The 27333-nt window shown below is 43.6% G+C and overlaps 5 protein-coding genes across 12 annotated transcripts in view; 1 reads left to right on the top strand and 4 right to left on the bottom strand.

Moving 5' to 3' along the window:
• LOC135843452 (serine-rich adhesin for platelets) overlaps positions 1-3957 on the bottom strand; it is a 32693-nt gene extending 28736 nt beyond the window's left edge. The window contains exon 1 of the mRNA XM_065361393.1: positions 3152-3957. The gene's annotated coding sequence lies outside the window, so the exon portion shown is untranslated. The remainder of the gene's footprint in view (positions 1-3151) is intronic.
• Positions 3958-7063: 3106 nt separating this feature from the next.
• mei-9 (DNA repair endonuclease XPF mei-9) lies at positions 7064-11868 on the bottom strand. 2 transcript variants are annotated; one of them, XM_065361251.1, is made up of 17 exons: positions 11727-11868; positions 11411-11590; positions 11109-11289; positions 10871-11023; positions 10654-10767; positions 10317-10465; positions 10054-10208; positions 9684-9862; positions 9372-9584; positions 9093-9266; positions 8823-8960; positions 8479-8709; positions 8153-8326; positions 7866-8006; positions 7660-7752; positions 7443-7538; positions 7064-7339 (listed from the first exon to the last, which is right to left on the bottom strand). In XM_065361251.1, exons 1-17 carry the CDS (start codon positions 11792-11794, stop codon positions 7184-7186), a joined length of 2595 nt encoding a protein of 864 aa, XP_065217323.1. In that variant the 5' UTR covers positions 11795-11868; the 3' UTR covers positions 7064-7183. The 2 variants fall into 2 exon arrangements, with proteins under 2 accessions (XP_065217323.1, XP_065217330.1); XM_065361258.1 differs by having other exon boundaries at positions 9729-9862.
• On the bottom strand, positions 11809-13424 carry LOC135843441 (UPF0669 protein v1g209471-like). Of its 2 annotated transcripts, none has more exons than XM_065361338.1 (6): positions 13298-13424; positions 12983-13110; positions 12772-12890; positions 12534-12650; positions 12080-12290; positions 11809-11934 (listed from the first exon to the last, which is right to left on the bottom strand). In XM_065361338.1, the coding sequence occupies exons 2-6, from the start codon at positions 13019-13021 to the stop codon at positions 11830-11832; spliced, it is 591 nt and encodes a 196-aa protein (XP_065217410.1). In that variant the 5' UTR covers positions 13022-13110; positions 13298-13424; the 3' UTR covers positions 11809-11829. The 2 variants fall into 2 exon arrangements, with proteins under 2 accessions (XP_065217410.1, XP_065217401.1); XM_065361329.1 differs by having other exon boundaries at positions 13211-13335.
• Positions 13425-13515: 91 nt separating this feature from the next.
• Positions 13516-15839, top strand: LOC135843433 (mitochondrial S-adenosylmethionine carrier protein). The gene is made up of 6 exons (XM_065361320.1): positions 13516-13925; positions 14088-14244; positions 14438-14547; positions 14759-15029; positions 15107-15251; positions 15373-15839. The coding sequence occupies exons 1-6, from the start codon at positions 13860-13862 to the stop codon at positions 15479-15481; spliced, it is 858 nt and encodes a 285-aa protein (XP_065217392.1). The 5' UTR covers positions 13516-13859; the 3' UTR covers positions 15482-15839.
• Positions 15835-21520, bottom strand: hig (hikaru genki). 6 transcript variants are annotated; one of them, XM_065361286.1, is made up of 11 exons: positions 20787-21517; positions 20256-20658; positions 19925-20158; positions 19698-19804; positions 18933-19098; positions 18499-18726; positions 17885-18022; positions 17351-17509; positions 17017-17226; positions 16717-16902; positions 15835-16559 (listed from the first exon to the last, which is right to left on the bottom strand). In XM_065361286.1, exons 2-11 carry the CDS (start codon positions 20368-20370, stop codon positions 16270-16272), a joined length of 1833 nt encoding a protein of 610 aa, XP_065217358.1. In that variant the 5' UTR covers positions 20371-20658; positions 20787-21517; the 3' UTR covers positions 15835-16269. The 6 variants fall into 6 exon arrangements, with proteins under 6 accessions (XP_065217358.1, XP_065217351.1, XP_065217364.1 ...); XM_065361279.1 differs by having other exon boundaries at positions 20256-20643; XM_065361292.1 differs by having other exon boundaries at positions 20262-21519.
• Between the last annotated feature and the right edge of the window lie 5813 nt (positions 21521-27333).

The following is a 27333-nucleotide window of genomic DNA, read 5'->3' as shown; positions in this document are numbered from 1 at the left end:
TGCGGACTGCGATGTGTATCGTACAGGTAGACACGTATACCTATACGTATACGTATGTATACGTATACGTATAGGTATTGCAATGCGATGTGGCGGCGTCAGGGCAACTGCTGAGTGCTGAGTGCTGACCACCAGCGCAATTCGACATGCAAGTTTACACGTGTCAAGTACTCGTACAGTGTACAGTGTACGGTGTACACATAGGTACATGGTGCAATACTCCTCGTATGAGATGACGGCAGCGGTACCTCTACCAACTCGATAGTCGATACACGATACACGATACAATGCGTTCGTATTGCGTACGTCGTAATCACGTCCAACAATATCGTACATATACCTATGTGTACGTATACGTACTACGTTCTACGTTCTACGTAGGGTATGCCTGTTATCTACAGTTTACATACAGGTAGGTACTTAATAATGATATGTGTTATTGTGTAGTGTATGTACCTACTCGTATGTACAGTGTACAGGGTGATTGATCCAACCCCACTTCTACGCTTCTGTACTCGGTAGATTGAAGATTTTGAAATTTTTTATACCATATTTAACATTCAAGTTGCTAGCTACTGCTACATACTGTACCTTACGAGTATGTCAATAATTGCACCGCTTACGTAAATACAGACCTAGCCTTTCACGAATTGAATCGTAATTTAATCAAAAACTCGCAGCAGCGTTTTTTTTGGGGGGGGGGGGAGAGAGCGAGCGAAAAAATAAATTGAAACATTATTATTTTTGGATTCGGCTGAACTGCGCTGAAGTAAGCGCGGCAAGAAAAATTCATGAAACCTACCTTTACGCATTTTCAAAGGTGCTTCCTCGCACGTTGAAATTTGAAAAAACCTCTTCTCACCGAGTCACCACCCCCTCCCCTCATACCCTGCCAACACCCCTCTTCCGGTAAGGTACGAGTACGAAGATAAGGAGGAGTGGAGATACAAATTTTCAACATTTTTACCGCACCGTACCTACCAAGAAAATACGAGTAAGATGTCGAATGAGGGTATAAAATTGTTGAAATTTTTGTCCATTCTCTGCCAGGTTGTGATACTTACTCTACCTAGCTGCTCGTACACGACAGTCGACAATAGGTATTACAACAGCAAAACACGTCACTTTGATTTTTGCGACCGCGACCGCGACCCGGAGCCGACACTTTTTCATTTTCTCGCCAGGTGCAAACTCTGAATTATCATAATTCGGTGGAAAGTGTGAATAATTTTTAGTGGGGGGAGGGGAGGAGAAACAAAAACCACAAAAATCTCGAATTAGCGGGAGGTGAGATTGGAGCAATCAGCGCTGCATTTTCTATACAAACGCAGAGCTGGAAAGAAAACTGAAAATGTTTCGATCGAATTGATTTTTCAAATGATGAATTGTACAAATTTCCAAATTGAACTTGGGATTTTTTTAGCTGAAAAAAAAAACGATCGATTCCTCAATTTTTAGTGATTTTTTGAAACATCTTAAGATCTGATTTTCTGAGTAATCTCCCTCTCAGTAAACTTGGCCGCCAATTTTTCGTCAAAATACAGGATATTTTTTTTTTTACTTGTTCCTTAAATGACAGAGTACAGTGGTCGCTGCATACTCGTAATCTACCCGTATGCGACATAAATAAAAATTGAAATTCCATTTTTTTTCCAATTGAAATAATTTTCAAATTTGAGGGATTTTGATTTTGATTTGTTTTGAAATTCGTATACGAGAAATAGGTTCGTTAATTATTTTTTGAAAATTTTGCCAGGTGCGTTGCCCGTTGCACCTGGTGAGAATCTTTGCCAGGTTCAAGCGCCCGATTGCACCTGGGTTTCTCCGGCCATGGGATGCGGCGCGACCCATCGACCATGTACGAGAAAAAGGGGGAAAATCCACGCGATTCTAATTACGTGTTTACTGCGAATACGTTCGCGTTGTTACGTACTCGTATCACCTAGGCACCAGCACCAGCACCTATACTTAGAACTACATACATGATTGTGCTTACTAAGAATACTCGTACATACATTACAATATTGTTGCAATATACGTGGACGTAAATACGAGTAGGTACAGTTACACATAGGATAATGTACGCGTACGAGAATACGTACATATTACGTACGAACCTGTAAGCGACTAAGCGTACTCGTACATAGACATACCTACTACATACGCGTAAGTACCAAGTACTCGTATTATGTATTACGAGTAGGTAAGTAATATTAGTCATTTTGGCAGAATCGCACAACTACGAGTTCAATAGTACACTATCTACACATTATGTAGGTAAGGTACATCTACAATCTACGTGTACGGTGTACGGTGTACGTCTACGTAGCACAACATCGCGGCGTCCGATGACGTCATGTACCGTTTCGATAATGATGATGATGATGATGATGGTGATGATGATTCATTCAGTTTCAGATACGAGTAGGAAATAGGAGGAAATAAGAGCACCAAACTTTAAATAGGTACTACGTGTACATCTACAAAATATAAATATGCCAACTGCATTAAGGCAGGCAGACCCTTATGGCGCGATGGCGGGTTCAAAATGAATTGTACAGCGAAAGCGCCGCTCCGAGCGCATGCAGATCTCGCACTCGCAGTTCGGAAATAATAATGAACCCAGGCAGTCGGCGAATTTACGCCTTTCGCCATCGACTCGACTTTGAAGTAAACCCCGGCCGGCGCCCGGCGACCAGCACCCGGCACCCGGCGGTCCTCGATAGCCGACGGCCGACACCTACATAAGTATAGGTATCTAACGCGAAAATTAAAAAACCAACAATTACGCGCCGAGTACCTACCTAAGTACCTACGTATGCTGGAGGGAGGGAGGGAGGGAGGGAGGAAGGAAGGCGCGAAGAAAATGAATATCGCTAGATATTTATCGATCAGCTACCTAATAATAAGCAATTGTGCCTACTCGTATACGATGTAGCCACTCGCAATATAGGTAGGTAGTAGGTACCTAGGTAATCTGTTGATGATGCCGAACAGTGGTCTGTGGTTTGGACGTTTGGTTTTAGATTTCATGATTTGAAAAAATGAGGAAAAGCAGGCGCAAACTAGAGGAAAGTAGGTACATGGCTGTAGAGTGTAGGTACCTCACCAGCACCAGTACATAGGTACTAATATACTCGTATGTACTTACCGGATGAAGATGAAATACTCGTAATAGGTATTGTAAGCTCGGCTTTGCAGAATCCCTGCGAGTAGGACGATTTATGTTTAGAGTAGGTACGGATTTGCGAGAAGCGGCAGTGTTGACAATGTCGAAAGTTACGCTGGCGCTGGCACTGGCGCTGCACCGGTGATACAAGAATAACGCGAATGTACTCGTACGAATATGATGGACATGGCAGCAAGCCGGTTGTGTCTGAATACGTAAAAAAAATGTAAAAATTGACTAATTCCGCAGCTTGACAAACGACACGGTACGGTTGGATCGACTAACGCTAACTCGAACGCGAACGCGAACGCGAACGTCACAATTTGCAATACTCGTATTAGCGAGCCGAGTTACGCGAATAATGAAAATCAGCCGCGATCACTATCACGATCACAGACACACAGCCACAGCCACAGCCACAAAAAGAATGGCAAACTGAATACGATAGCGCGACGCGATGCGACGCGGCGCTGTTAGCAAAGCGAAAGCTCCGATTTCGAGTTGCAGTTGAAATAACCGAATAAGAATCAACAATCACTTGACACGCGAACAAGGCGATCTTTATTCTTTTAGCATTAGCCGGTTCGGTTCGGTTCGGTTAGCAGTTAACCTAGCACTTGGCGCTACTCGTACAGTGTGCGCACTACGCTGCGACTGCAAGTGCACTGCATACGCATACTACTCGTACGAATATCATACAGCATACGAGTACAGCATACAGCTTCTGCCAACCGCCGTCCGCCACCATCACTATTCACTTCTGACTGTAGAGTGTGGACTGTCGAGTGTAATAGTTTGTACTCGTAAAAGGTAGACTGCACGCCGTACGGCAGAGACTGTTCGTGTTGCCGTTTGGCGTTTGTTGATGTTAGAGTGACGTAGCCGCGACTACCGGCGACCGGCGACCGGCGACGGCGACACGACGCCACCACGACGCTCGCGGCCCCGGCCCCGGCCCCGGCCTCAGCCCGCTGGCAACTACTGGCAACTGCCAAGACGTACTCGTATGTACATCTACATACATATAGCTAGAGCTATTCGTATAACGAGACGGGACGGCACGGCAGTACCGAGTAGATGTGGAACGGGAACGATCAACGAACGAGTTCACCGCCACACCGCGTCGACTGCCGTCCGCCATCCGCCATCCGCATCCACCATCCTCACTTGACGTGAGCAGTGAGTACCTCTACTCACCTGGACGAGGACGATGCCTGGATACCTCGATGGTCCCACATCGCATCGCATCGCATCGCATCGAATCCACCAAATTACCCACTCGCAGTCGTACTATGATTGCGTCTGAGCATTGCACTCGCGATTTTACGCAAGTACATTTCAGACAACTCAACTTAGAGACTGCAACTTTCGGTTTGCCTTTTGCTAATTACTCGCAGGCCTTTGTACTCGTATTGTACCGACCATCGGTCAAATGGTGGTTGTTGGTACCTCTACCTACCAAGCACTCGCTAGTTGCTACATTTGTTTTTGTTCGACTTTATTCAACTTACAATACTCGTACGAGTAGATACACACACACCGCATACCGCACACCGCACACTGGTATACGAGTAACTGCGACCGGCATCTATTGTTAGGTACCTATACCGATGTACATTCACACTCAACCAGTCGACCACTGTACTCATTACTCTACATCTACAATCCAATACCCAACTCGAGGCATGCTATACGAGAACATACGAGTACCTATACAGTAGCTCTAGCTAGAGCTAATACACAGGTACGCATTAGGTACAGGTACCCAGGTACCAACACTCGCACTGTCGCACTCGCACTAGATGTTTGATGGCCTGTTCTTACTCCGTCTCGTCGGTGTACACCGTACGGTCTCGTTACCGTTCACCCGTTCACCCGTTCACCGTTGTCGTACTCGTACCAGACTACCACTACCACCTCCATCTTCATACTCGTATAACTACTCTCATTCTCACGTCTTCTCCCACCGCGACGCCAGACTCGCGACTCCGACTCCGACTACACTGTACTAAAATCTGGATCTGGAATCCGCGTACCTCTACCCTATACTGTACACTGTACAGTGTACGAGTATATATACAATACGAGTACAACACGTACCTATACAATGGCGCAATGCACGACGCTTTATTCCGGCTAAAAAACTAATGCCCGCCATAATTACTTCGGCGTTTGTACATACCTATAGGTACTCGTAGGTACTCGTACCTCTATCAAAGTTGAATGAACGCTGCTACCGCCACTATACAACTGCCATTGCCATTGCCATTGCCATTGCCATTGCCATTGCCACCACCAGCATAACACATAGTAGTGCGAAAATTATCAACTTGCCATTTTTGTGATAACGAGTTCGCGCTTCTTTCACTAATTTCGAATTTTCGGTGGTACCTAAGTAGGTACATGTAGCAATATTTCGGATGTATACGAGTAGGTACACTTACCTTTTACCTAAACATAATCGTAGGTACCTATACCTATAGTATACGAGAACGAGTATACAATATAATATATGTACGAGTATGTACTCGTATACACGGATATGTACAAGATACGAGTATCGTGTCATTTCAACACTAATTTGAATTTCAACTCCGTCACCAATACGAGTACCTACATTCGGAGTTCGGAGCCGACCGTCTTCGCCACAAAACGCAATCTCGAATTAATTTCAAAAGTATAAAACACTCTAACGGAGCGACTTTTGAAAAAAATTCAACATTCACCGATACCACCGAAACAAACAAAAACACAGCCCGATTCTCAATAAAATACCTACAAATAATTTAAGTCTTCAGATTTCACCGTTATATGTACTTACTATACTGCTGCTGTATTCGGAGCTGCCTGCAATACAGTCAGAGTAGAACGAGATAAAATACTCGTCTCCGCGCCACGCAACGCCAACAATATTGTGCTTCAGTAACGTACCTTGCCTCCATGTACAGAAATTATTCAAAAAAAACCACACACACACACACACACACACACACGCATACTGACGTACGTTTTACGTACCTATCTGATACCTACGTAATGCATACAATAAAATGCAAAAATTGGTAACATTTTCAGAAAATTTGACTCGATTAAATTCGGAACATCGGGTAACGACGACGACGACGACGAGTACCTACACGCATATAAGGTATATTTATACCGAAATACATACAAATAGCTTAGAGCTGATTTAGTTTCTATTTTATTCAAAAATCAGCCGTTTTATGGCCTTTTTACGAATGTCAAAAACTTCCGAGACCTTTGATATTTCGACGATATCGATATGCTGAAAATATCGATAGGTACCTAATTTTATATCCCATCACTAATATTCGTATACGTACTTGCGCTTTTCAACTCTAGTCTAATACGTACGATTTAAATAACTGTAAGTACCAAAGCCAAATTAACGCATTTCAAATTGGTATTAGTATTGGTATTGGTATTGGTATGCCTTGTTTGTCTCAACTCTCAACCATTCATCGGATCCGTACGGAAGGTTAAAGCAATCCCGACTCGAGTAACGAACTCGACCATTCATCGCCTCAACTTCCAACATCTTCGCGACCACGACTTGTTTGTTTTCGAGATCGCAAGAATGTTCGTCTCGGCATTGGCAACTAAACCGCGATCCAAGATTTGTATGTAATAGCCTACGTAGGTACGAGTATGTTCTACACGAATGCGACGCATCTTATCGAATTCTGTTTACATCCGACGCTCTACTCACCAAATTACGCGTATACAGTTCAGATGACTAGTGTTTAAATTTTACCTAGTATATGTATAGGCTCATCGTCGGGTCCCCCCCCCCCCCAATATATGTACTCGTGAACGTGCAAATTTCTTCAGAAACGTGATAACTAATCGTATTAGCAATAACGAACGAGCTCGTACGCAGCTGCGGACAAATTAATATATTTCAAAATAAAATCACACGACACACATTGAAAAACGGGGGGAAAAAAACGCAAAAAAACGCAAAAAAAACGCTCGTACGCTGAGCGCGGGAACTCATTTTTGTTTTTTACGAGCGATAGCCCGAAAACCTTTGGGTTTACTTCGTTTCACCGAACTGGACGCTCGTTCGCCAGACTTCATATCTTGATGGAGAGCGTTGAATAATTGCGTCGCGTTCGCCGAATTCTGCAACAAATCTTTCAGCTGTACCTGTAATGTGGACGAACAAAAAATTACAAACCAACGTGTCACACGTACTAATACGTAATACATATAAGCGGATGAAAACCGCAAACGACGGCGCGACGCTCACTTGAGTAAAGCTAAGTAATTCTTCCAAGTTTTCGACTTTGTTCAAAATTGCGAATATATTTTGGCTGGTGACACCCGGTAACTTGCCAACCAAGTCCTGCAAATACCAACAGTCGAATTTCGTTAAGTACGCGTACGTAGATGTACGAGTAGATGAGGATGGAGAAAACGTCACCCCCCCCCCTCCCAGTACTTCTACTTATCGCATAGGTAGATACCTTGATGGCGACGTTGTATTTATCTTCGTCCAAATTGGCTTCACTCGAACCGACAGCACTAGCGTCCGCTGCGTTTGGTTCGGACCTTCCTTCCTAACCAAAGAAAATAGGTAGGTAGGTAAGTAGGTAACGAATAAATGCGAATCGTATGCGGCGTTTTTGAGGCGAAGCAAGATAATGTACGTACTCGTACTACGTATACGTACTTTGATTTCGTGAAAGAGTTGCGCCGTAGCGTACGGACTCGGAGACCAAACGATTTTCAACTTGGGGAAATGCAGAGTGAGTAGCTGTAATTTGGACGTGATATCGGTCGACTGTAAATCTTTGCTCAAATAATACCTTCCCTGTAAGAGTAAGAGGTAGCAGAGGGTTTTAATATAAGGCGCCGGCGCCTGCGCCTGCGTTGCGTTGTACGCTTAACCGAAGCGACGAGATTGCGTGTACATTGTACATTGTACATTGTACACATACAAGTAGGTACGAGCCTTACCTGCAAATCGAACGGTTTGTTTTGATCGAATTCGATTAATAACATCGGTTTGGCGTAATAACGAGTCATGGCCAGAGCCTGCTGATACAAACGGCCCGAATTCAGCGATCCGATCAAATCGTTGATGCTTTTCCGCTCGACACACATATCCGGCGATAATATATAATCGCCGACCTGAAAGGCGAGAAAAAAGAAAAATAAACTGAAAAAACAACGAAGAGAATAAAATTCGCGCGCCATTTCACCCGTTTCGTTGGTTTACTCGTGCCGAGTACATATTTGTAGCTAGCAGCTAGTAGCTACGTACGTATGTAATTTTCACCTACTTGCAAAGTGACCGGGTCTATGTCGATGCCTCTGCGGTGCAACAACACAGGCAGTTCCGATCGAAATTCTCGCATATCGACTATAACTAACGGGTTACTCGATGCCGACGACGTGGCAGCTCCGCCTTTGCGAGTGTTGAGTAATTCGCTGGTACTACTAGTACCTACGTCGCGACATAGTTCGGCGCAATCTCCACTTTTTCCATCTTGTTCCGCCGGTATAACCATCGTCTGCGCACATCAAACTCTCGCATTAGGCATTAGGCATTACGAGTACTCGTATTTTCGCATTCGCATTCGCATTCGCACATTTACAAATACAATAGTTGGTTTCGCCAACTTACGCGTTTCTCCTCGATTAGAAATTCAAAAGCGTTTCTTTCTCGACGCAGCGTGGTCAGATACGCTTGCTCTTCGATGGCGCCAGCGTACATGGGAAAATATACGACTATCTGTAATTCGCTGTTTCGACACTGAAAAACCTGTTTCGCAAAAAGCGAGCGAACGAAAACAATCAAAAAAAAAAAAAAAAAAAAAATGCCCGCAATTAGAGAGCAGCCGAGTGGATATGGCCCGAGGGCCGAGATCCGATAGTCTGAAAATAAGATACTCGCTTCTATTTGGCGAATAGCCGTCACATCAACGTCGTACATGACGATGTAGCGAGGTTTATGCATCTGCAACGTTTGCAACAAACTCAGAACGTTGGCGTCTTTTTTGAACGGCTCTATGATTATGACGGGCTCCTCCCGCGCCGTGACCGTTGCCGATGATGTTTCTTCGTCTTCCTAAGTGCGATCGGATCGCAGCAGTACACATTATGTACAATGTATGTATTATACGTACGTAAGATGTATTACGTACGTCGTATATAGATAGATACTCGTATTTACCTTCGGATTGCATTCGGCGAAACAAACGTCTCCGGTTTGCGGATCGTGACTCTGCGACAACGTAACGCAATTCTCGACAAGTTCTTCGCATTCTACGTTTTCGGAGGACCCAGCGTGAGCGACGTTGCCCGCCGCATTATGCGACGGCGGCTTTTTCTTCGCGTACCTTTCGTACAAATCGGATAACAATTGCTTCGAACCTTTTATCAAAAACTGAAAAACAAACGAGACAAATAATAACCACGCCGCGCCACGCCGACGCCACGATTATCGTACTCGTAAAACGATCGACTACATAGTACATCTACATACGTACGAACGGTCGGTCGGTCGGTCGGTCGGTCGGTCGGTACTTACATCTTTGAGTTGCCTACACGTGGCCGCTTCGTTAACCAAAATTAAAACGGTCTGAACGCCTCCGGAAGTGGTTCTAATTTCATTCAGAATTTCGTTCAACGCTTCCCATTTTGGATTCGATTCCGGACACGCTTCTACGCAACGATAAAAAAAATAAAACAAAAATACCTAGTTGATAAGAAGTACGAGAAAACGAACACCGACGGCATACAAAATACGAAACGGGGAAAAAATATATGTACTAATACTCGTAACAATCGAAAAAACAAACACGACCACGCGTCGCTTGCCAGTTGCTGCAACACGTCTACTGCACTGTACCTACCTTGTTTGGCGTTGTAGAGTCTACGTTCGGCGGTTACGAAAAGAGTTTCGGCCGAATCTAACAGCACCCAACCGGAGCTACGATGCGCGTACTCGCTCGATCGCACAGACATGGCAAGATTGTTGAACCGGACGCAGTCCATCTGGGTTAAAGATCTGCGAGCGACGAAAGATGAAAAAAAGAAAAAAGATGACGAAAGCCGTCGTCATTGGCGATTGGCGAATGATACGCATCATACGCGCGGCTACGAAATCGTAACTCACAATAAAATATGTCGAAGTGTTTTCAAATCGGCGAGTAACTGTTTGGTGGTGGAACTGAGCTGATGCCAGACGGGATCCAACTGCAGTTGGAGCAGTTTATGAAACGATCGAGATACCGCATTCTCGACTGTGACTTCGTTGGTGTCCAGCTATACGCGCGTACGCAACACAACACAAAAACGTACACATTACATATATGTACACATATGTAGGTAGGTATACAGTATACAGTATACAGTATACAGTATACAGTATACACTCGTAACACTTTTCGAAAAGATGAATTACGTATGTACGAGTACCAGGTACCGTAACCGTACGAAAACGTCGCTCTTACCACCGGATTAATTCTTTTGATTTCTCTAATGACGAAATTCATCAAATCCAACAAGGAAATTTGCAGCTGCAGCATACGGGGTGTGAGTTGTAAATGTAATTCGATCACTCGCGGCTAAACGGTTAAACAGGTTAAACATACGACTCGTAAGAGTACTTGCGGTAACTAAGCATACACATAATGTGTACGTAAAACTAAAACACGACGACCAACGTACCTTGCACTTTTCCAGACTAGAATTGACGACGGCGTGAAACCTCGGCCATAAATATAAATTGCGAAGAAACAACGTTTTCATCACACGTTCGACCCGCGCAAAGCCCCTGGTAAACGATTCGGCTGACGACGAAAAGGCTTTTATAAATCCAGTCTTTGAAACACATCCGTAAAAACGCGTACGTACGTAAGTAGTAGGTATTTAAAAGAGGGGGGAAAAAACAATTACGAGTACGTACCTTATTTTCCAAACGATACAACCGTAGAGCGAAACCATCTTGGCACGATTCTAAAATTTTATGCGCTCGATATACGAGAAATCCGGATATCTGTTTAATAGGTACTCTGCGCTTTAGCAAATCTACGACGATGATCCTCGATGAGATGAACAGAACGCCTCCTTCGGAGTAGATGTGTTCCCTGTAACGCAAATTGATAACCGTCACGTACCCTGCCTACCTACGGGCTACGAGTAAGTAATACGGCGGTCGTAACACCGACCGCCGTCCCGTCAGTTTAATCAAATCGAACCGAAACGAACCGTTCTGAAATGGAATAATCCGAAGTAATGACTCGCGGCAACGGTCGCGTATTTTCTTTTTTCAACTCGGAAATGATGTAATCCTCTTCTTTATTGTTCGTACCCAAAACAAAAACCAAGTTTCCAGGATCGCAATACACCTTGACCATATTGCAAAACACCGTTTCTACGCCCAATCCCCTGTAAACGAACCATATTTCGTACAAATTACATACACACCGCCGCCACCACCGCCGCCGCCACCGCACTGTATGCGAAGACAATATGTACACATTATTGTTTCGACATGGACGAAAAAGAAAAGCTCGCTTCTTACTTGGCGCTGATTAAGAGACCATCTTCGTGAAGCGAATCTAAAAACATTTGATTTTCGTATTCCAACATGTCGCCTTACTCTGTTTTCTCTTAATCGCGACAGTTCAAAACAATATTTCTATCATCGTATTCATAATAAACCAAAAGAACGCCGATGGATCGGAATGATCTTTGCTTTCGGACGAATGGTCGTCGTCTTCGTGAGAATCCTGCGACAATTTTTCATCGTCGTAGCGTTAGTGACAAAATACAGAAAACTATCACTTATAATACTCGTACTCGTATCTACACGCTGACACGCTCGAATATCGTCGCGTTGTCAAAAGTCGTCGTCGCGTCGATGACGAATTTTACCTGAGCAGATGCGGCGACTGGTTTTTCGTTATTTTCCGCCAACGATATATTGTCGTAGAATGAGGACGAGGGCGAATCTTCGTTCACGTCCAATAACTCGAAATCGATATTATCTTCTTCCGTACTCGGCCTCGAGATGATGCTCAATTCGTAAACGGAAACTTTGTACGACGGATGACCGTAAACCGAAACGTATATAGGTCTTTTCAAACTAAAAATTTGAAAGAAAAAGAAGAAATACGCTATCACTTTTCACATCGTTTCTGAAATTCGAATAACCAGCCTACTAAAATTCCAATTCCAACGAATACGTAATTATTACATACAGTTGCTATTGGTTTTGGTACGTTACGTATGTACGTACTACGTAGAAATTGTAATGGCGCGGACGGCTATTCTACTCGAGTACAAAACTCGAAATGAAATACGTAGGTATGTATTTACTCAAATTTACCGTTTATGAACGTGAACAGTATCGACGCCGCAAGTTGCAGAGTGAAGGATGTACGAGTTTGGTTCGTACGTTGGTAATTGAAGACTGTTGGATATATATAAATCGGCGTCGCCCAACCTAAACGCAAACGTTGGTATGTAGTATGTACAAGCGATTACGCGATTAGATCGTATCGAGTAGGTCTAGGTCTAGGTACTCGTATATGGTATACGTATCTTTACGCAAATTTGCTACTCACTGCGAAGACAAACTTATATCGAACGACTCCGGATACAAAAAGCTGAACACGGTTATATTGCCTCCTTCGACATAACCGTTGATTGTCTCCACCATACAACAATTTGTCGTTGAAATCACCTGAGCGAGCGTTCAATCATTTCGAAAGAGATTATTATTAGTTACCAATGCTTACCGTCGCGAGTAACTGGCGATGTCGACGATCCACTCACCCAAAGAACGATGCCATATAAAAACAGGAAACTTCTCATTGGGAAATTATTATTTACCTATTCGTAGCACGCTTTAATTCGTCAAAATCTTGGCTTCATCTACGATATCCTAGTCCTAGTCCTAGACCCTGTTTAAAGTGCAAGTGAAAAATGAGAAATGAAAATGAAATAACCGAAATTAAAAATAATGCGATGCGATAGTGACAAAAATTAGGCTACTATACGTACGAGTAATATAGACAGCTATAGCCTATAAATCTATTAAATCTATATAATAAATTAAGCAAAAATAATCGTGCAAAATCTTATTATCACCTTTGTCCTTTACCGAAAAACCGAAAACACCGATTTTGATAAGGGGAAAAATCTAAAAAGCAAGTTGCGAGCCGTTTCGTTCTTTCGTTCCGTCCGCGATAACGTACGTCGATTCCGTTTCCGTTACGAGCCCGCACTCACGTTTGCTCCGCGGCCCTGCCGATAAACGATTATCTTATCATTTTCTTTCTTCGCCGTTTGCCATTATCAGTGCGACGGAAAAATGTGAATTAGCGAATTGAGAACGATTGAGAATTAATTTTACGGAGTACGAAGATGCGAATGCATTTGCAACCGACGAGAGAATTTCGTAATTCGTCCACCGTCGGCGTCGGCTACATGCAACATATTTTTTGACGACGAAACGTCGAAATAGAGTAATTTACAGACAGTTGGAAGAATAATTATTATAGTAATAGGCCCTAATATCGATTATCGAGGAGATGTATCGGAGTGACTGAGTAAAATAAGAAATACACGCTGCCAATTCGCTGGCGCTATGATAAAGTGAAGTACTGCGGAGACCTGGCGACCTGACGACGACGACTCGAGTGCGGAAAGTATGGATTCGCGATCTAGTCCAGCGGTGAAGCCGAGTACTTGCCAACCGCTGTCAACTTCATTTTTAGTAAGTAGAAGACGTACCATTTCAGAGTGTAGCGAAGGTAGAAGGTACCTAGACCTACTGGTCTTTTTTTTTATCGAGTTGGCTGGAGAGTGCGGGAGAATCTGCCAGCAGTCAACAGCCAGCAGCTGCGCGGTTATTGTAGTTTTACACTGTGTTATACAGGGCGGTGCGGTTGCCGGTGTATCTGTAGACATCGCGTTGTATCCGTTAGACACGCTCAAGACTCGTTTACAAAGTCAGTACGGATTTTGGAATTCCGGCGGTTTCAAGGGCATTTACAAAGGAGTCGGACCCACCAGTATAGGCTCGCCTCTTTCCGGTAATACGCGACACGCGACACGCGACGTGATCGCTGATACGCATCTAGCTCGAAGATGGCATTGTGTAATATGTACATATATTACGGCGAATAATTCGCTAGACGATTACGTCGTTATTCTTCTATACGCGTCCCGCCCGTCTACAGGAACGATACGTTTATCGTTGACCATGTTAACTCTCGAATGTTGCAGGTGGATTATTTTTCGGCACCTACGAAGCGGTCAAAAAAGTACTACCGGCTGAAATTCCAGAACACTACTATCCCGTCGTACACATGTGCAGCGCTTCCTTCGCTGAAATTGTAAGTGCAAACGACGACGATTAAACTGATACTGATACCGATACCGATACTGATACTAATCGCAACGACGAACTGACGTTTAAAAAAAACTTTCGTCGAGTGGTCGAGTTATCGGTTATCGGTTATCGTGTGTCGATTTCTACGTACGTATACTACATTTGTCCGTTTTATTGTACGCGATATACGAACCGGTTGTTTTTGCATACGTCAGGTGTGTTGCGTTGTTAAAGTTCCGATGGAAATAGTCAAACAACGCCGTCAAGCCTCGTATAAAAACATGTCGTCGATTCAAATCCTAATCTCGGCTGTGAAACGAGAAGGCGTTTACGGTCTTTACAGAGGTTACGGCAGCACCGTATTGCGCGACATACCGTTCTCCGTTATCGAGTTTCCAATCTGGGAATGGTTGAAGAAAACGTGGAAAACGAAAACGCAACGAGAGCTGAGCGCGGTCGAAGTGGCCGTGTGCGGCGCCGTAGCCGGTAAGTCGTTCATTCGTCCATTCGTCCGTCCAAGTCGCGCCGTTGTGCTCGCTAAATTAAACTGCCTTGTCAAACAGGCGGCGTTGCGGCGGCTTTAACCACTCCTCTGGATGTAGTCAAAACGCAAATTATGCTGTCGGAAAATGTCTCTGCTCGCCATACAACCAGCCCCAGCATATCGAGTTTTATGCGTTCTATTTATCGTCAGCACGGTTTTACAAGGTACGTATGCGTACATAGCGTGGCTGCGGCCGTGGCTGTGCCTATTACTGTATTACTATTCCGAACAACCCGATGACTCTCGCGTATTTTGCTCCATCTTACCTATTTTAAATTTTTTCAGACTGTTCGCCGGATTTGTTCCTAGAATAACGATGATAATGCTGGGCGGCGGAATTTTCTTTGGCGTTTACGACGAGAGCTGTAAATTAGTCAACCAACACGTTAGTTAGCCGTAGGGCATAGCGTTTTTTTTTACTTTGGTTTTAAATGTTTACTACTCGTATTACTACATACCTAGACGTATCTAATCGTATGTTGGTTTGAATTTGTTACTACGGTTGTCCGCTAACTGTTCTTTTGTTCCCTTCTGTTCTGTTCTGTGTTCTTTTTGCGTTGTTTTGTTTTGTTTCGTGTCTAATTCGCGAACCCGTGTCCCGTAGCGTATTAGGCTACCGTATGTATTACTGCTATATGCGACATTCGTGTGTTTGCGACCAACATACGAGTATGTATTTTTGTACTAACAAGATTGTTAAGAGTGCGAGATGAAGATACGTAAAAACAAAAAGAAAAAAAGAAAAAATTCGACTATTGTATCGTTTTTATTCTACGATTACTCGTACCTAACAGGTAAACATTGATGTACCTACGTATTTGTATTTAGGAGGAACAAAAAGGTAGGTAAGCCTACGTAGGATTCGTTTATGGTTTTTTCTCGTTGCGCTGCGCTGCTTTAACAAATTACGCGCAATCTACTACATACTACCGGTACCTACATACCTACCTAAATTACGATGGTTTAAGAAATTAACTAATGCTTGAAAAGTTGGAACGCCGCGCCGCGCCGCGCCGGCTCCGAGTATGGTACCTACACGTACGTGTATCCGAAATGAATTCGTTCGTTTCTCAAGAATTTGAGCCCTTTCAGCGAGCTCGGGTCGGGACAGTTGAGGAGAATTACGTACGAGTAATTTGGCGATACTTTGGCCGATCGCCGCGCCGCGCCGCGCCGCGCCGGTCATCGCTCACCTCTACTCGTACTTGGATTCGCAGGCGTGGGCGTGAGCGTGAGCGATCCGTTCGTCGGGTCGGTTGTTTCGATAATTCGAGTAGAATTGACGCAACGCGGAATCTCCGTCGACCATGTACCGTGTGCGGTGCAAGATAGGCGGCGCAGCGCCTCGGACTCGATCACGGCGTATCCGGCGTCGCAGATAACTCTCACACCATCTCCGGTTTCGTACCAAAATTTTGACGGTGCTAGGCGCCCGTTGGCCGGCTCACCCGGATGCTCGCACACCATTCTACCTTGAAATGATATTCGACGGTAACTTGGCGCTCACGTTAGCTACGAGTACGGACGTGCGTTTTACATAATACATAGGTACATCTACATACGTACCTACATAAATATGATACGGGGTAGATATACTTATGTACGTATCAGCTACGACGCGATACTTACAGTCGGGCGACGCGCTGGACCACACGCCATTTTCTTCGCAAATGATAGATTCTTCTCCGGTTATACGATACGGTTTTTCGCACGCGAATTGTATTACGGTGCCGACTCGATAATTTGCGTTCGCGTCGTCGCTTTTTTCCAATAGATATCCGTTGGCCGGTATCGAAGGAGGCGCGCACAAAATGTCTGTAAAGTAAGAACGAAAACCGGTAAGGTACGCGTACTGTAGGTATAGGTACCCTCGAGGTATTACAGATAAGGGCCGGGCCGGCCGGGGACGCCGCGCCGGGGTACACCTACCGACGCATTTCGGAACGGGCGAAGACCATTGGCCGTCGATTTTGCAACGAATTTCGTTGGCTCCTTTCAGAGCGTAGCCCCAAGCGCATCGAAAACCGATGCTCGATCCGTAGGTGTTGTTGGTTCCGGAGGCGATCAAATGCACGTCTGCGATGGACCCTGAAGCGCATACTATCGGTTCGCAAAATGGAACATTCGAAGACCATTTACCTGCGCGTGTAATCGTACGAGTAGTATACACTTACACACAGTTATGTGCAGTTGGCCGGGGGTGAAATTTCAAAGTCAACAATCAGACGGGCGGGGCGGGGCGGGGCGGGGCGGGGCGCCTTACCGTCGGCTAAACACGTCGAACGATTCGAACCGACCAGCGTGAATCCGTGCGCGCAAGCGTATTCCACCGTTTGCCCAACGTGATTTCCTCGCGCTTTCCAGTTCGAAATCGTAATGTTGCGTCTGTTTTCATCTGCGCTTCTTTTTTCGCACTGTATCGCTGTTTGAATAACATACGTAGGTACATACGGGTATTTTGAAAGCAAAATAAGTAATACGAGTAACGAGCACATTTTTCATGTATGGGTACTTATTGGGTACCGTACTAACGTAAGCGGATACGCAGATGGTAAATATCTACTCGATCGTCTCTTATCAGTTGACGGATACCTACCGCAGGTTCTTGCATATCGCATATCGCTTCGGAGCAATAAGCTGTTACATTAATCGAGTTGGTAAATACCTACCAAAATTCCGGATAAAACTAAGACGGTCGCATTTTTTTTCTTCCCTCCCCCCACCCCCCGGAGATGTAAATAGGTAACCTTTAATACTACTCGTAGATTTTACTCGTAGGATGGTCGTTTTCGTTTACCTTCAACTCGTAGAGTGACAGTATTATTCTGGTTAGTGGGTGTAATGCAGGTGTAATTTCCAGAATCGTGTTCGCTTTTCACGTAGTACAGCGACATTCGATAAATCCATTCTCTTTCGTCAGCCGCAATCGACCAACCTGAAAATTTACCGCAGACAAACTTCAATGTTAGGTTGTTTCGGCATCGGCAGGTCACTCGTGAATTGGGATGTTGGACTGAGGTGAGAACATTCTATCTATCATTTAAAGCATCTATTTCACGTTGCTGCAGCCTAAGCGTAATAGGTACATAAGTACTCGTATTTTTAATTTAAAAAAATTCTTCGGGGTAGGTCTAGGCAGGTATATATACGAGTAGGTACTCGATATTTTTGCGCATCCTGTATGTGTGGAGGTTGATGCCTATTTTCGATCAATTACCTAGTTGGTATTGTAGCAAGAATGTAAACCTAGCTAGTGCAAACCCGGGCAGCTTTTAAGTACATACGTATAAGCGACATAGACATACATATTTCTCACAACTGAATACTGATATGAAACTGCATCGGCGATAGTGACAGAAATTACGAGTAAAGTGTAAACCTACGCGTAAAACTAAATAATAAGCATCTAACCGGTCAAATGATCCCGTTGCTGCTGCTGCTGCTGCTGCTGCATAGTCTTGGTCTGTGCGATCGTCGTCGAAGTCGTCCTGGACCACCGAACGTCGTCTCCGTAGCGTCTTCGAAATAGACATTCGAGATGGACAATGGAGCCGGGATAAATGACTACGTGATTATTTCGGTAATCGATCGCCGAATCGCCGAAAGCTAATTTCACGCGAATAGTCGGGGGCGAATGTTCTGCAAAAATAATAATACACTCGTACATACCTATTACCTACCTAATAGAAATCTATAAGGTTACCTAAATGAATGTAAAAGAACAGCGCAATGCGAACGCTCGAGTTATAGGTAGGTACTTATTTGTACATATGTACCTATTACGTAGATACCTATCAATAATAGCTAGGCTGGGTTACAATAAGTATGTTTGTACTCGTACTTACGTGAATATGCGGAGATGGAGGTGGTGGGAAGGCAACGTGGTATTTCACGGTCCCAATCTCCGTCTAAACATTGCAGATTCGATGTTCCGTGCAATTTGTAAAGACCGGGAGCTCCGTCACAACGTATCGTAACTTTGCTTCTGTCCGGTACATGGCCGTTCCATCGCTAAAAAAAGGGCACCAAGTGCAAAGGTTGACGATACGACGCGACGCTACCTCAATAGCAGCCTAGCAGCCATCTAGGTAGTAGGTATCTAGCTAGGTAGGCCTACCTATGTCGAATGTCCACGACGCGTTGAGATTTATCGTCGATGTCGCTTATTAAAATGTTTGGATTAGGTACCTACCTACCTATAAGTGTACCTACTCGGCAGAATAAGGCATTTTCTAATTTTTGGCAAAGGTATCGGGTATAGTTATCGCCATTGCTGCAGCACTTATGCTAGACAACTTACACTCGTACGCGCGTATGCGTATAGCCTACGAGTAGATTAATATTTCACAGTTCCACCCTAGCCGGGATATAAATTACCCTAGGTATGGTGCCTAAAATACGTACAGTAGGTAGTAGGTACTTACAAATTGCCTAGCAATCTACGAGTACGAAAATAAGTATGATGAATAGGTACTCGTACGAGAGTGATACATACATATAATACGTACGAGTAGGTACGCGTATCCGTATCGCTTACTCGTATCGAGTGGACGGAAAGGGATGCAATGCAAATTACAAACATGTTAACGTAAATGTAAACGTAAACGTACTTGCAGTAAAGCTCCGTCATATATGAGCGCGAGATTTGTGCCGTCCAAATGCAGTTTGCAGCTACGCAGTATCGGATGAAAACGTCCATCGTCTTCGTTATTTTGCTCTGCAACCAACGGCAACGGCAACGGCAACGGCACAAGTGCGTATATGTAGCATGTACCATGTACCAACTAATAACCTAATGTGTAACTACATCTACATACGTAGGTAGGTAGGTAGATACCTATTTTGCAAAGCGGGCCAACCCATTCTCCGGCGACGCACTTTATTTTGCATACACGATGCTGCAATTTGGCGCCTACGAACGGCGATGACATTCGAGCGGTAAATTTGATTTCGCCGAGTGTGCTGTAATCCGGGCTGGAATTGCGTCTCGCCACAACTGGATGGCCGTTAAGCGTAAGAGAAGGAGTAGGACAGCCACTCGTCGCCGCTGCCGCCGCCGCCCTCGACGTGCCTAACCAGTTATAACATGAAAATATGTAACTCTAGGTATACCTATCTAGACTAGATAAATTAGTACACGCGTACTAAGGTAAGTAATTCGTACGTACTCGTACCAGGCTGGCTGGCGTTGGCGTTGGCGTGTACGCATATTATAAAGGTAGTCGCGACTGCAACCGCTATCGTAATCTTGGTATTCGGCGAGCTATCATCAGCCAATGCCATGGTAGTTATCCGATGTGCGATGAGCGATTTGCGACTCACGATCAACCCTCCTGATTTGTAGCTTTCGCCGTCATAGGTACTTGTACGAGTATTTCGCGACTATCGATGTGGCGGCGGCGGCCGTCGTCGTCGTCGTCGTCGTCTTCATAACCTGCGGTCTAACCAGCTTCTTCACCAATACAGGTATATAGGTCTAGTGTGGCATCGTTGTAATCTGTTCTCATAGGTGGAGGTGGAGGTGGTGGTGGAGGTGAAGGTGCAGGTGAAGTGTACCTAAAAAACCGACACCTATAGACGAGTAGGTACATACCTAGTGTAAGTGTACCGCAGCGCATTGCCTTTCTACGAGTATCGTACTATCGCATCATGGTGTTAAATGTACGAGTATATTACGAACTTATCACTAGGCCACTTACCGTGCGAGATCGAAAGCGTAAGCGTAATAATTACGTCGAGCACGCGACCAAATTGAGCCCGAGAGGCGAGACCTACGACGAGTGCCAAAACCTGCGACACCAAAGTCGCGTCGCGTCGCGCCGTCCACCGTTGTCACTTTAACGCTTTCATTTTATCCTTAAGATTTCGCAATTCGCACCTGCCCTATTTCTTTCTCGTTCTCGTACTCGTACGCGTACTCGTACTTACAGCGTAGTGCTGGTGCGTAATACGCAAGCGTCGCTTCTCGACCCGTCTTGGCTTTCGCACACCACTCACGTACTCGTTACCCGTTACTCGTTACTCGTTACTCGTAGGTATAAAATGATGCTCGTAACTCGTATAAGCGAAGGCACTCGATCACCTATCTATGGGTAACACTGCTTCTATCACGATAGCGTACCGCGCCGCGCCGCCAGCGTATACGTTTAAGTATGCTAAATCGAAGAAAACCGAGGCCAGCTAAGCGAGAAATACTTACCGATACCTATACCTATATACCTACACCGTAGGTACACGACTCGAGCGTAGTCTCGGCCAATAATTTCTCGAGAATGCTCAAACGGGTAGGCTACGTGCAATTACGAGTAATTCGCGCTACGAAAAATGAAAACCGTTTTCCCACCGAATCGAGCACACGACGCGACGCGACGCTGAGTTCGAATGCGGTGTCCAATTTGATAGCCGCGCCGACGTACCTCTTCTTCGCAAAAAGAAAAAAAAAAAGAAAATAGACGTCGTCGCGAAAATTTCAATTTTTCGACACGACCTTTTGGCCTGGAAATTGGTCTTTTCGTGGGAAGGGTGTGGGTGTGCTCTGGTGAAAAATGTGACACCGGAAATGAATTCGCCGTCCCCAAAAACGCCCGATTCGCTCTCAAAATTAAGGTTTTCATTTTTGATAAATACGCGCTTCCTATTTACGGCAAACTGGTTAGGCAATTTTATTAACACCTCTCCATCGAGAACGGATAATTTTCACGGAAACTACACGCTACTACTACGAGGATCAATTTCAACGTCATTTTGTGCTGGCCGCAAATTGGTCAAAATTTGGGCACCTTGTTTCTAGGCTCATTTTTGTGCCCAAAAAATGGGTCATCTGGGGTGGAAGTAAGCGCCGCGCCGCGCCGCGCCGTTCCTTCCCTCGATCCTCCACGACCGAAATACGAGTACCTACTTACGATTCGATTTGCCCAAAAATTCGAGACTTCATTTTTTCGAAGAAATGTACTCGGTGCGGTGCAGCGCACAGTGGTCTGTAAAAAAATCTAGCACGCCAAAAATCTGAAAATTGGTATAGGGGGTATTTTCGGGTCGCTGAATCCATTTTTGGAGTCCATTTTTTCCAAAACCTCAAAGAAGGCTGTGTGGAGGGGGGTAAAGTTCAAAATTTTCAAAAAAATCGTGTGACATATCAAATAGCATGTTTTTCAACCTCCCGAACACGTTTCTGAGGTTACTTTTACGAAAGAAGGAGGGTCATTTTGGCCATTTTCGTGCCCCTCGCTACTTCGAGACTTGGATGGCCTTTTCTTATAGGGGATGGTCCCTATTATTAATATCGGGTGATATTTTCCCAGGGGAACCCATAGGGGGGCTGTGGGGTGGCCCCAAAGTCAAAAATTTCAAAATTTTTTAGAACCACTGCTCGAAAATGTAAAAAATTAAAAGTAGCGAATATATGTTGCTTTAAGGGTAAGCAATGCAGCACGTAACGCTTTTTTCATTTTTGACCTTTTTGGGGGTTGTGGTGGGGGTATTTCTATTTTTGAAAATTTTGGAACCCCCTTTTTTGACCCTTCCCGTCGAGCCACCCTAATGCCCTTTTCATGGTTTATTGCTACTAGTATTAAGTTCAATTGATATCATTTGCAACCCCCTCATCAACTTGGCTCATATCGAAAAATTCAATTTTTGACTTTTTTTTGAGGTCCATATTTTGGGAAACCATGAAAAGCTATCGAGGTCCGGTTTGCGGCAAATATGTTGCATTTTACTTCTTAATCGACTGGCATGCTTGAATTTTTATTTCAAGTCAATTTTTGACCTCATTGTTGCAGATTACTTTTGGGGGTGGCAAACTTTGAGAACCCCTGAAAAAAGTTCTAAAGTGAATTTTTTCAAACTTTCAGCTGAAATGGTCTTAAATACATGTGTTTAACCAATATAATATGCGAATGCGATATTTTAATACAATTTAGTCATTTTGGCTAATTTTATCAAAAAAAGTAGTGTTTTACAAAGTTCTGAAACTTTAATAACACTTTTCTCAGCCCCATTCCAACCGATTTTGAAAATTTTTCAGTATGTTATGTATATCCTTATTAGGTATCCCCACAAAAATTTTCAACCCCGTCCCCTTATATTTACCCTTCAAAATGGCGTATTTCAACTTTTGTTATGCTTTTTAACAATAATAAAAATTGAGGCAGCCAAGTGCTCTGTAGATGAGTGTAGCAAAAAATCTGACGTCATATTCGTGCTCAGCGGTATCGAATCATAAGAAAACTATACCCTACTCATTAATTCTTAGTTATTTTCCCTAAAATTCCCATGTTACCCCCAACCCTTCCTACGACACATTTTTACACCATTTTGAAGGGTAAATATGAGGGGAGGGGGTTGACAATTTTTGTGGTGATACCTAATAAGGATATACATAACATACTGAAAAATTTTTAAAATTGGTAAGAATGGGGCTGAGAAAAGTGTTATTGAAGTTTCAGAAAAGGAGGGCTCTCCAAAAAGGGGAGGGGGTGTGGATTTGAAACTTTCCACGCGGAAGTTTCTCATTGGTACCTACCTTCCATGCTAATATCAACTCGAACGATTTCGGTGACCATTTCACCCCTCTTAGGCGCCTATAGCCTTTATGTAGTTTTCAGAGAAGCCCCCTAATTTGAATGGTTACAGTTCCGCCCCCCTTGAACATACAAGGGAAGTTGATACATCATTATATCGGACAATGCAATGCGGGGGAGAAAATGGCGAAAAACAGATTTCGGGGGAGGTTCCACCCCCTCCTTGAGGGGGTTCCGGACCCCGTAGGGGCCAGGACTTTAAGTAGGTTGTTGAGGGGACCTCTGTGAACAATATCTGCGAAAGATCGGTTTGATATTAATTTTTCCTGTAAAAATGTTTTTAACTTAACTTTTGCCGGAAATGCTATGCCTGTTGTTAAAACACTACTTTTTTTGATAAAATTAGCCAAAATGACTAAATTGTATTAAAATATCGCATTCGCATATTATATTGGTTAAACACATGTATTTAAGACCATTTCAGCTGAAAGTTTGAAAAAATTCACTTTAGAACTTTTTTCAGGGGTTCTCAAAGTTTGCCACCCCCAAAAGTAATCTGCAACAATGAGGTCAAAAATTGACTTGAAATAAAAATTCAAGCATGCCAGTCGATTAAGAAGTAAAATGCAACATATTTGCCGCAAACCGGACCTCGATAGCTTTTCATGGTTTCCCAAAATATGGACCTCAAAAAAAAGTCAAAAATTGAATTTTTCGATATGAGCCAAGTTGATGAGGGGGTTGCAAATGATATCAATTGAACTTAATACTAGTAGCAATAAACCATGAAAAGGGCATTAGGGTGGCTCGACGGGAAGGGTCAAAAAAGGGGGTTCCAAAATTTTCAAAAATAGAAATACCCCCACCACAACCCCCAAAAAGGTCAAAAATGAAAAAAGCGTTACGTGCTGCATTGCTTACCCTTAAAGCAACATATATTCGCTACTTTTAATTTTTTACATTTTCGAGCAGTGGTTCTAAAAAATTTTGAAATTTTTGACTTTGGGGCCACCCCACAGCCCCCCTATGGGTTCCCCTGGGAAAATATCACCCGATATTAATAATAGGGACCATCCCCTATAAGAAAAGGCAATCCAAGTCTCGAAGTAGCGAGGGGCACGAAAATGGCCAAAATGACCCTCCTTCTTTGCAAAAAAATCGTGCGGGGTATCAAAATGCATGTTTTTAAACCTCCTGAACACGTTTCTGAGGTTACTTTTACGAAATAGTTGACGGGTGGCCCAGGGGGAGGGGGTAAATTTCAAAATTTGCAAAAAAATCGTGTGGGGTATCAAAATGCATGTTTTTAAACCTCCTTTCTGGGGTTGATTTTTGAAATAGTTAAAGGGCACCCCTAGGGAGAGAGGTAAACTTCAAAATATTTTTAAAAAATCGTGTGGGGTATTAAAATGCATGTTTTTAAACCTACTGAACACCCTTCTGAAGTTATTTTCATGAAATAGTCTAAGGGTAACCCAAGGGAGAAAGAAATTCTAAGCTTTTCAAAAAAAAATCGTGTGGCGTATCAAATGCTTGTAACTTTAGACCTACATACGTATTTTTAATCTCCACTTTTGAAAGCAAAGTAGGCAAAACTTAGCATGAACTGATTTTGTGATAGGTATTGGTGTGAATGGTGTGCCTTTATTGCGTTTCATGCTGGAATACTCGTACATTATGCTTAACAACGTGGACCTTTTATATGGTTTAGTAATTATTTTTAATGATGATTTTAAATCTGTATTAATTTTCAAGTTTGATGTACCTCTGCCTATACTGGCGGTTGAGAATTGAACTAGGTATAAAAGTAAATATTTTTACTCAATTTTTTCACGCACCTTTTGGATTATGTTAGGTTAATCGAGTCTGGTCAAAAAAAAAATCACAATCAGTAGGTACCACTGAAATGTGTGCCTCTACTCTCACACGCTATCTCCACTGCTGAAAAGTACATTTTTATTCTCAAAATTGAATTTGACGTTCGTCGTAAGAAATACCAATTCGTGAAATCATACCACCATCAGACATACTTTTACTCGCAAAACCTTTTTCCCAAAAAATTTGATGATTTACAGCAGTAATACATCAACTTTGGATGTATTTTTCATGTTATTGCCCAATGTAGCGAGTTGTAGCAAGAACTAATAAAAGCATGTGAAAGTACACATTTCAGCGGTACTTTTCGTGGAAAAATTTTTCTGGCCCCACTTGGCCCATGTAACATAAACCCAATCTGTACTTATACCTACATAGAAAAATTGAGTAAAAGTACTTACATTTTTAGTTCAATTCTCGATTTCTCGGCCACCAGTGCATCAAAACTTAAAAATGAATACGGATTTAAAATCTGCATTAAAAATGCTATCAAACTGTGTAAACAGTTCACTTTTTAAGCGCGATGTATTCCAGCAGGAAACGCGACAAAGGTACACGCTATTATCACAAAATCTGTTATTTCAAACTCCGCCCATTTTGCGTAGCTCTGTAGCAATAATATTCGTGATCAAGTCGACCAAACAACCAAAATTGAATGTTTTGGACATTTCTACATATCGTCACCCTAATACGTAAAATATCTAACTCCATATTTGTAAATTGTTCGGGAAATGCGAAAAACAGCATTATCAACTATTGATGGGTGTTACATAGTTAAGGTTATTTATTGTGGTAAAAAAAAATTCTGGTAAAAAATTTTTTCACTCGAAACCTTTTCAGCCACTTTGAGTGGAGTTAGATAGTTTTCTCAAATTCAAACGTGGATGGTACACCAATGAATGACTTTGGTTTTTTCGATTTTTGGCGCGCTAGATTTTTTAATCAGACCACTGTGCAGCGTGGCGGTATTTACTGCAAACTGTTGGGATGATTTTATTAACTCCCGCGTCCCGCGCGTGTTGCTCCGCGTCTTGCGAAGATTCGCAATTTCGGTAGACATGTTTCGGCTAATGTGGGGTCGCCGTGCCCGCGTCCGCGTCCGCGTCCGCGCAGAGTCTGAACGCGGACGCCTTCTCCCATCGAGAACAGACCATTTTCACGGAAACTACGCGACGAGCGTCAATTTGAACGCTTTTTTCGTACTCGGCGACCTGAAATAAGTCGGAAAACTGATCCCAGCAGGCAGGAGACCGTACACATACACGAGCCATTTCGTGAATCTGACACGGACGGTGGGAAATTAATTTTCCGTCCTAAAAAAAAAAAAACTCCGCGGTTACTTTTCAGTTTTTTGAGCAAAAAATGTGCGCGTTTCGTATTCACGGCAAACTGGTTAGGCAATTTTATTAACGCGTCTATCGCTCACGGATGAGCGCCCTTTGTTTGCCGGTGCGGTGCGGTGCGGTGCGGCGCGAAGTGAAGATTTTTTTCCATTTGTGAAAAGCAAACGATATTTTCTCGGGAACTTGCATTTTTTTTTTTTTTGGAAAACCGCTAGGTAGGTATTATTTATGTAGGTGTAGGCACGCGTAATAAGCGTGCTCGCCGCTCGGTGATCTCGAATCAGTCAGAAATCATAATCGTCGTGTCGTGAAAAATGCTCGTAAATCGGATAACTACATATCTACTTATCTCGAGCGTGAAAACGGACGACGGTTTCCGCGGAAAGGGTGCGTTCTGCGTTCTCCGACTGAAATCTGATGGGTACAATGGGTACCGGATACGAATTTGGCGCCTTAAAAAGCACGCCGCATTACTACCTACACCTAAAGGAAAAAAATGAGCGGGC

This window comes from Planococcus citri, chromosome 1 (assembly GCF_950023065.1).
Source record: "Planococcus citri chromosome 1, ihPlaCitr1.1, whole genome shotgun sequence".
Classification (NCBI taxonomy): Eukaryota; Metazoa; Arthropoda; class Insecta; order Hemiptera; family Pseudococcidae; genus Planococcus; species Planococcus citri.
This window is presented reverse-complemented; position numbering and strand designations above follow the sequence as displayed.

Coding starts and splice junctions, on each gene's coding strand:
- hig (XM_065361270.1), bottom strand. CDS start 20,370: ATGGCATTGGCTGATGATAGCTCGCCGAATACCAAGATTACGATAGCG. Junction 18,727..18,932: donor CTCCATCTCCGCATATTCAC/GTAAGTACGAGT, acceptor TTATTTTTGCAG/AACATTCGCCCCCGACTATT. Junction 17,510..17,884: donor TGTCACTCTACGAGTTGAAG/GTAAACGAAAAC, acceptor TTATTCAAACAG/CGATACAGTGCGAAAAAAGA.
- LOC135843433 (XM_065361320.1), top strand. CDS start 13,860: ATGGATTCGCGATCTAGTCCAGCGGTGAAGCCGAGTACTTGCCAACCG. Junction 14,245..14,437: donor TATAGGCTCGCCTCTTTCCG/GTAATACGCGAC, acceptor CGAATGTTGCAG/GTGGATTATTTTTCGGCACC. Junction 15,030..15,106: donor CGTGTGCGGCGCCGTAGCCG/GTAAGTCGTTCA, acceptor CTTGTCAAACAG/GCGGCGTTGCGGCGGCTTTA.
- mei-9 (XM_065361251.1), bottom strand. CDS start 11,794: ATGTTGGAATACGAAAATCAAATGTTTTTAGATTCGCTTCACGAAGAT. Junction 11,024..11,108: donor TGTATCGTTTGGAAAATAAG/GTACGTACTCGT, acceptor TGTGTTTCAAAG/ACTGGATTTATAAAAGCCTT. Junction 9,585..9,683: donor GACCGACCGACCGTTCGTAC/GTATGTAGATGT, acceptor TTTGTTTTTCAG/TTTTTGATAAAAGGTTCGAA.
- LOC135843441 (XM_065361338.1), bottom strand. CDS start 13,021: ATGAGAAGTTTCCTGTTTTTATATGGCATCGTTCTTTGG. Junction 12,891..12,982: donor TATATGGCATCGTTCTTTGG/GTGAGTGGATCG, acceptor ACGCTCGCTCAG/GTGATTTCAACGACAAATTG. Junction 12,651..12,771: donor GATATAAGTTTGTCTTCGCA/GTGAGTAGCAAA, acceptor GTTTGCGTTTAG/GTTGGGCGACGCCGATTTAT.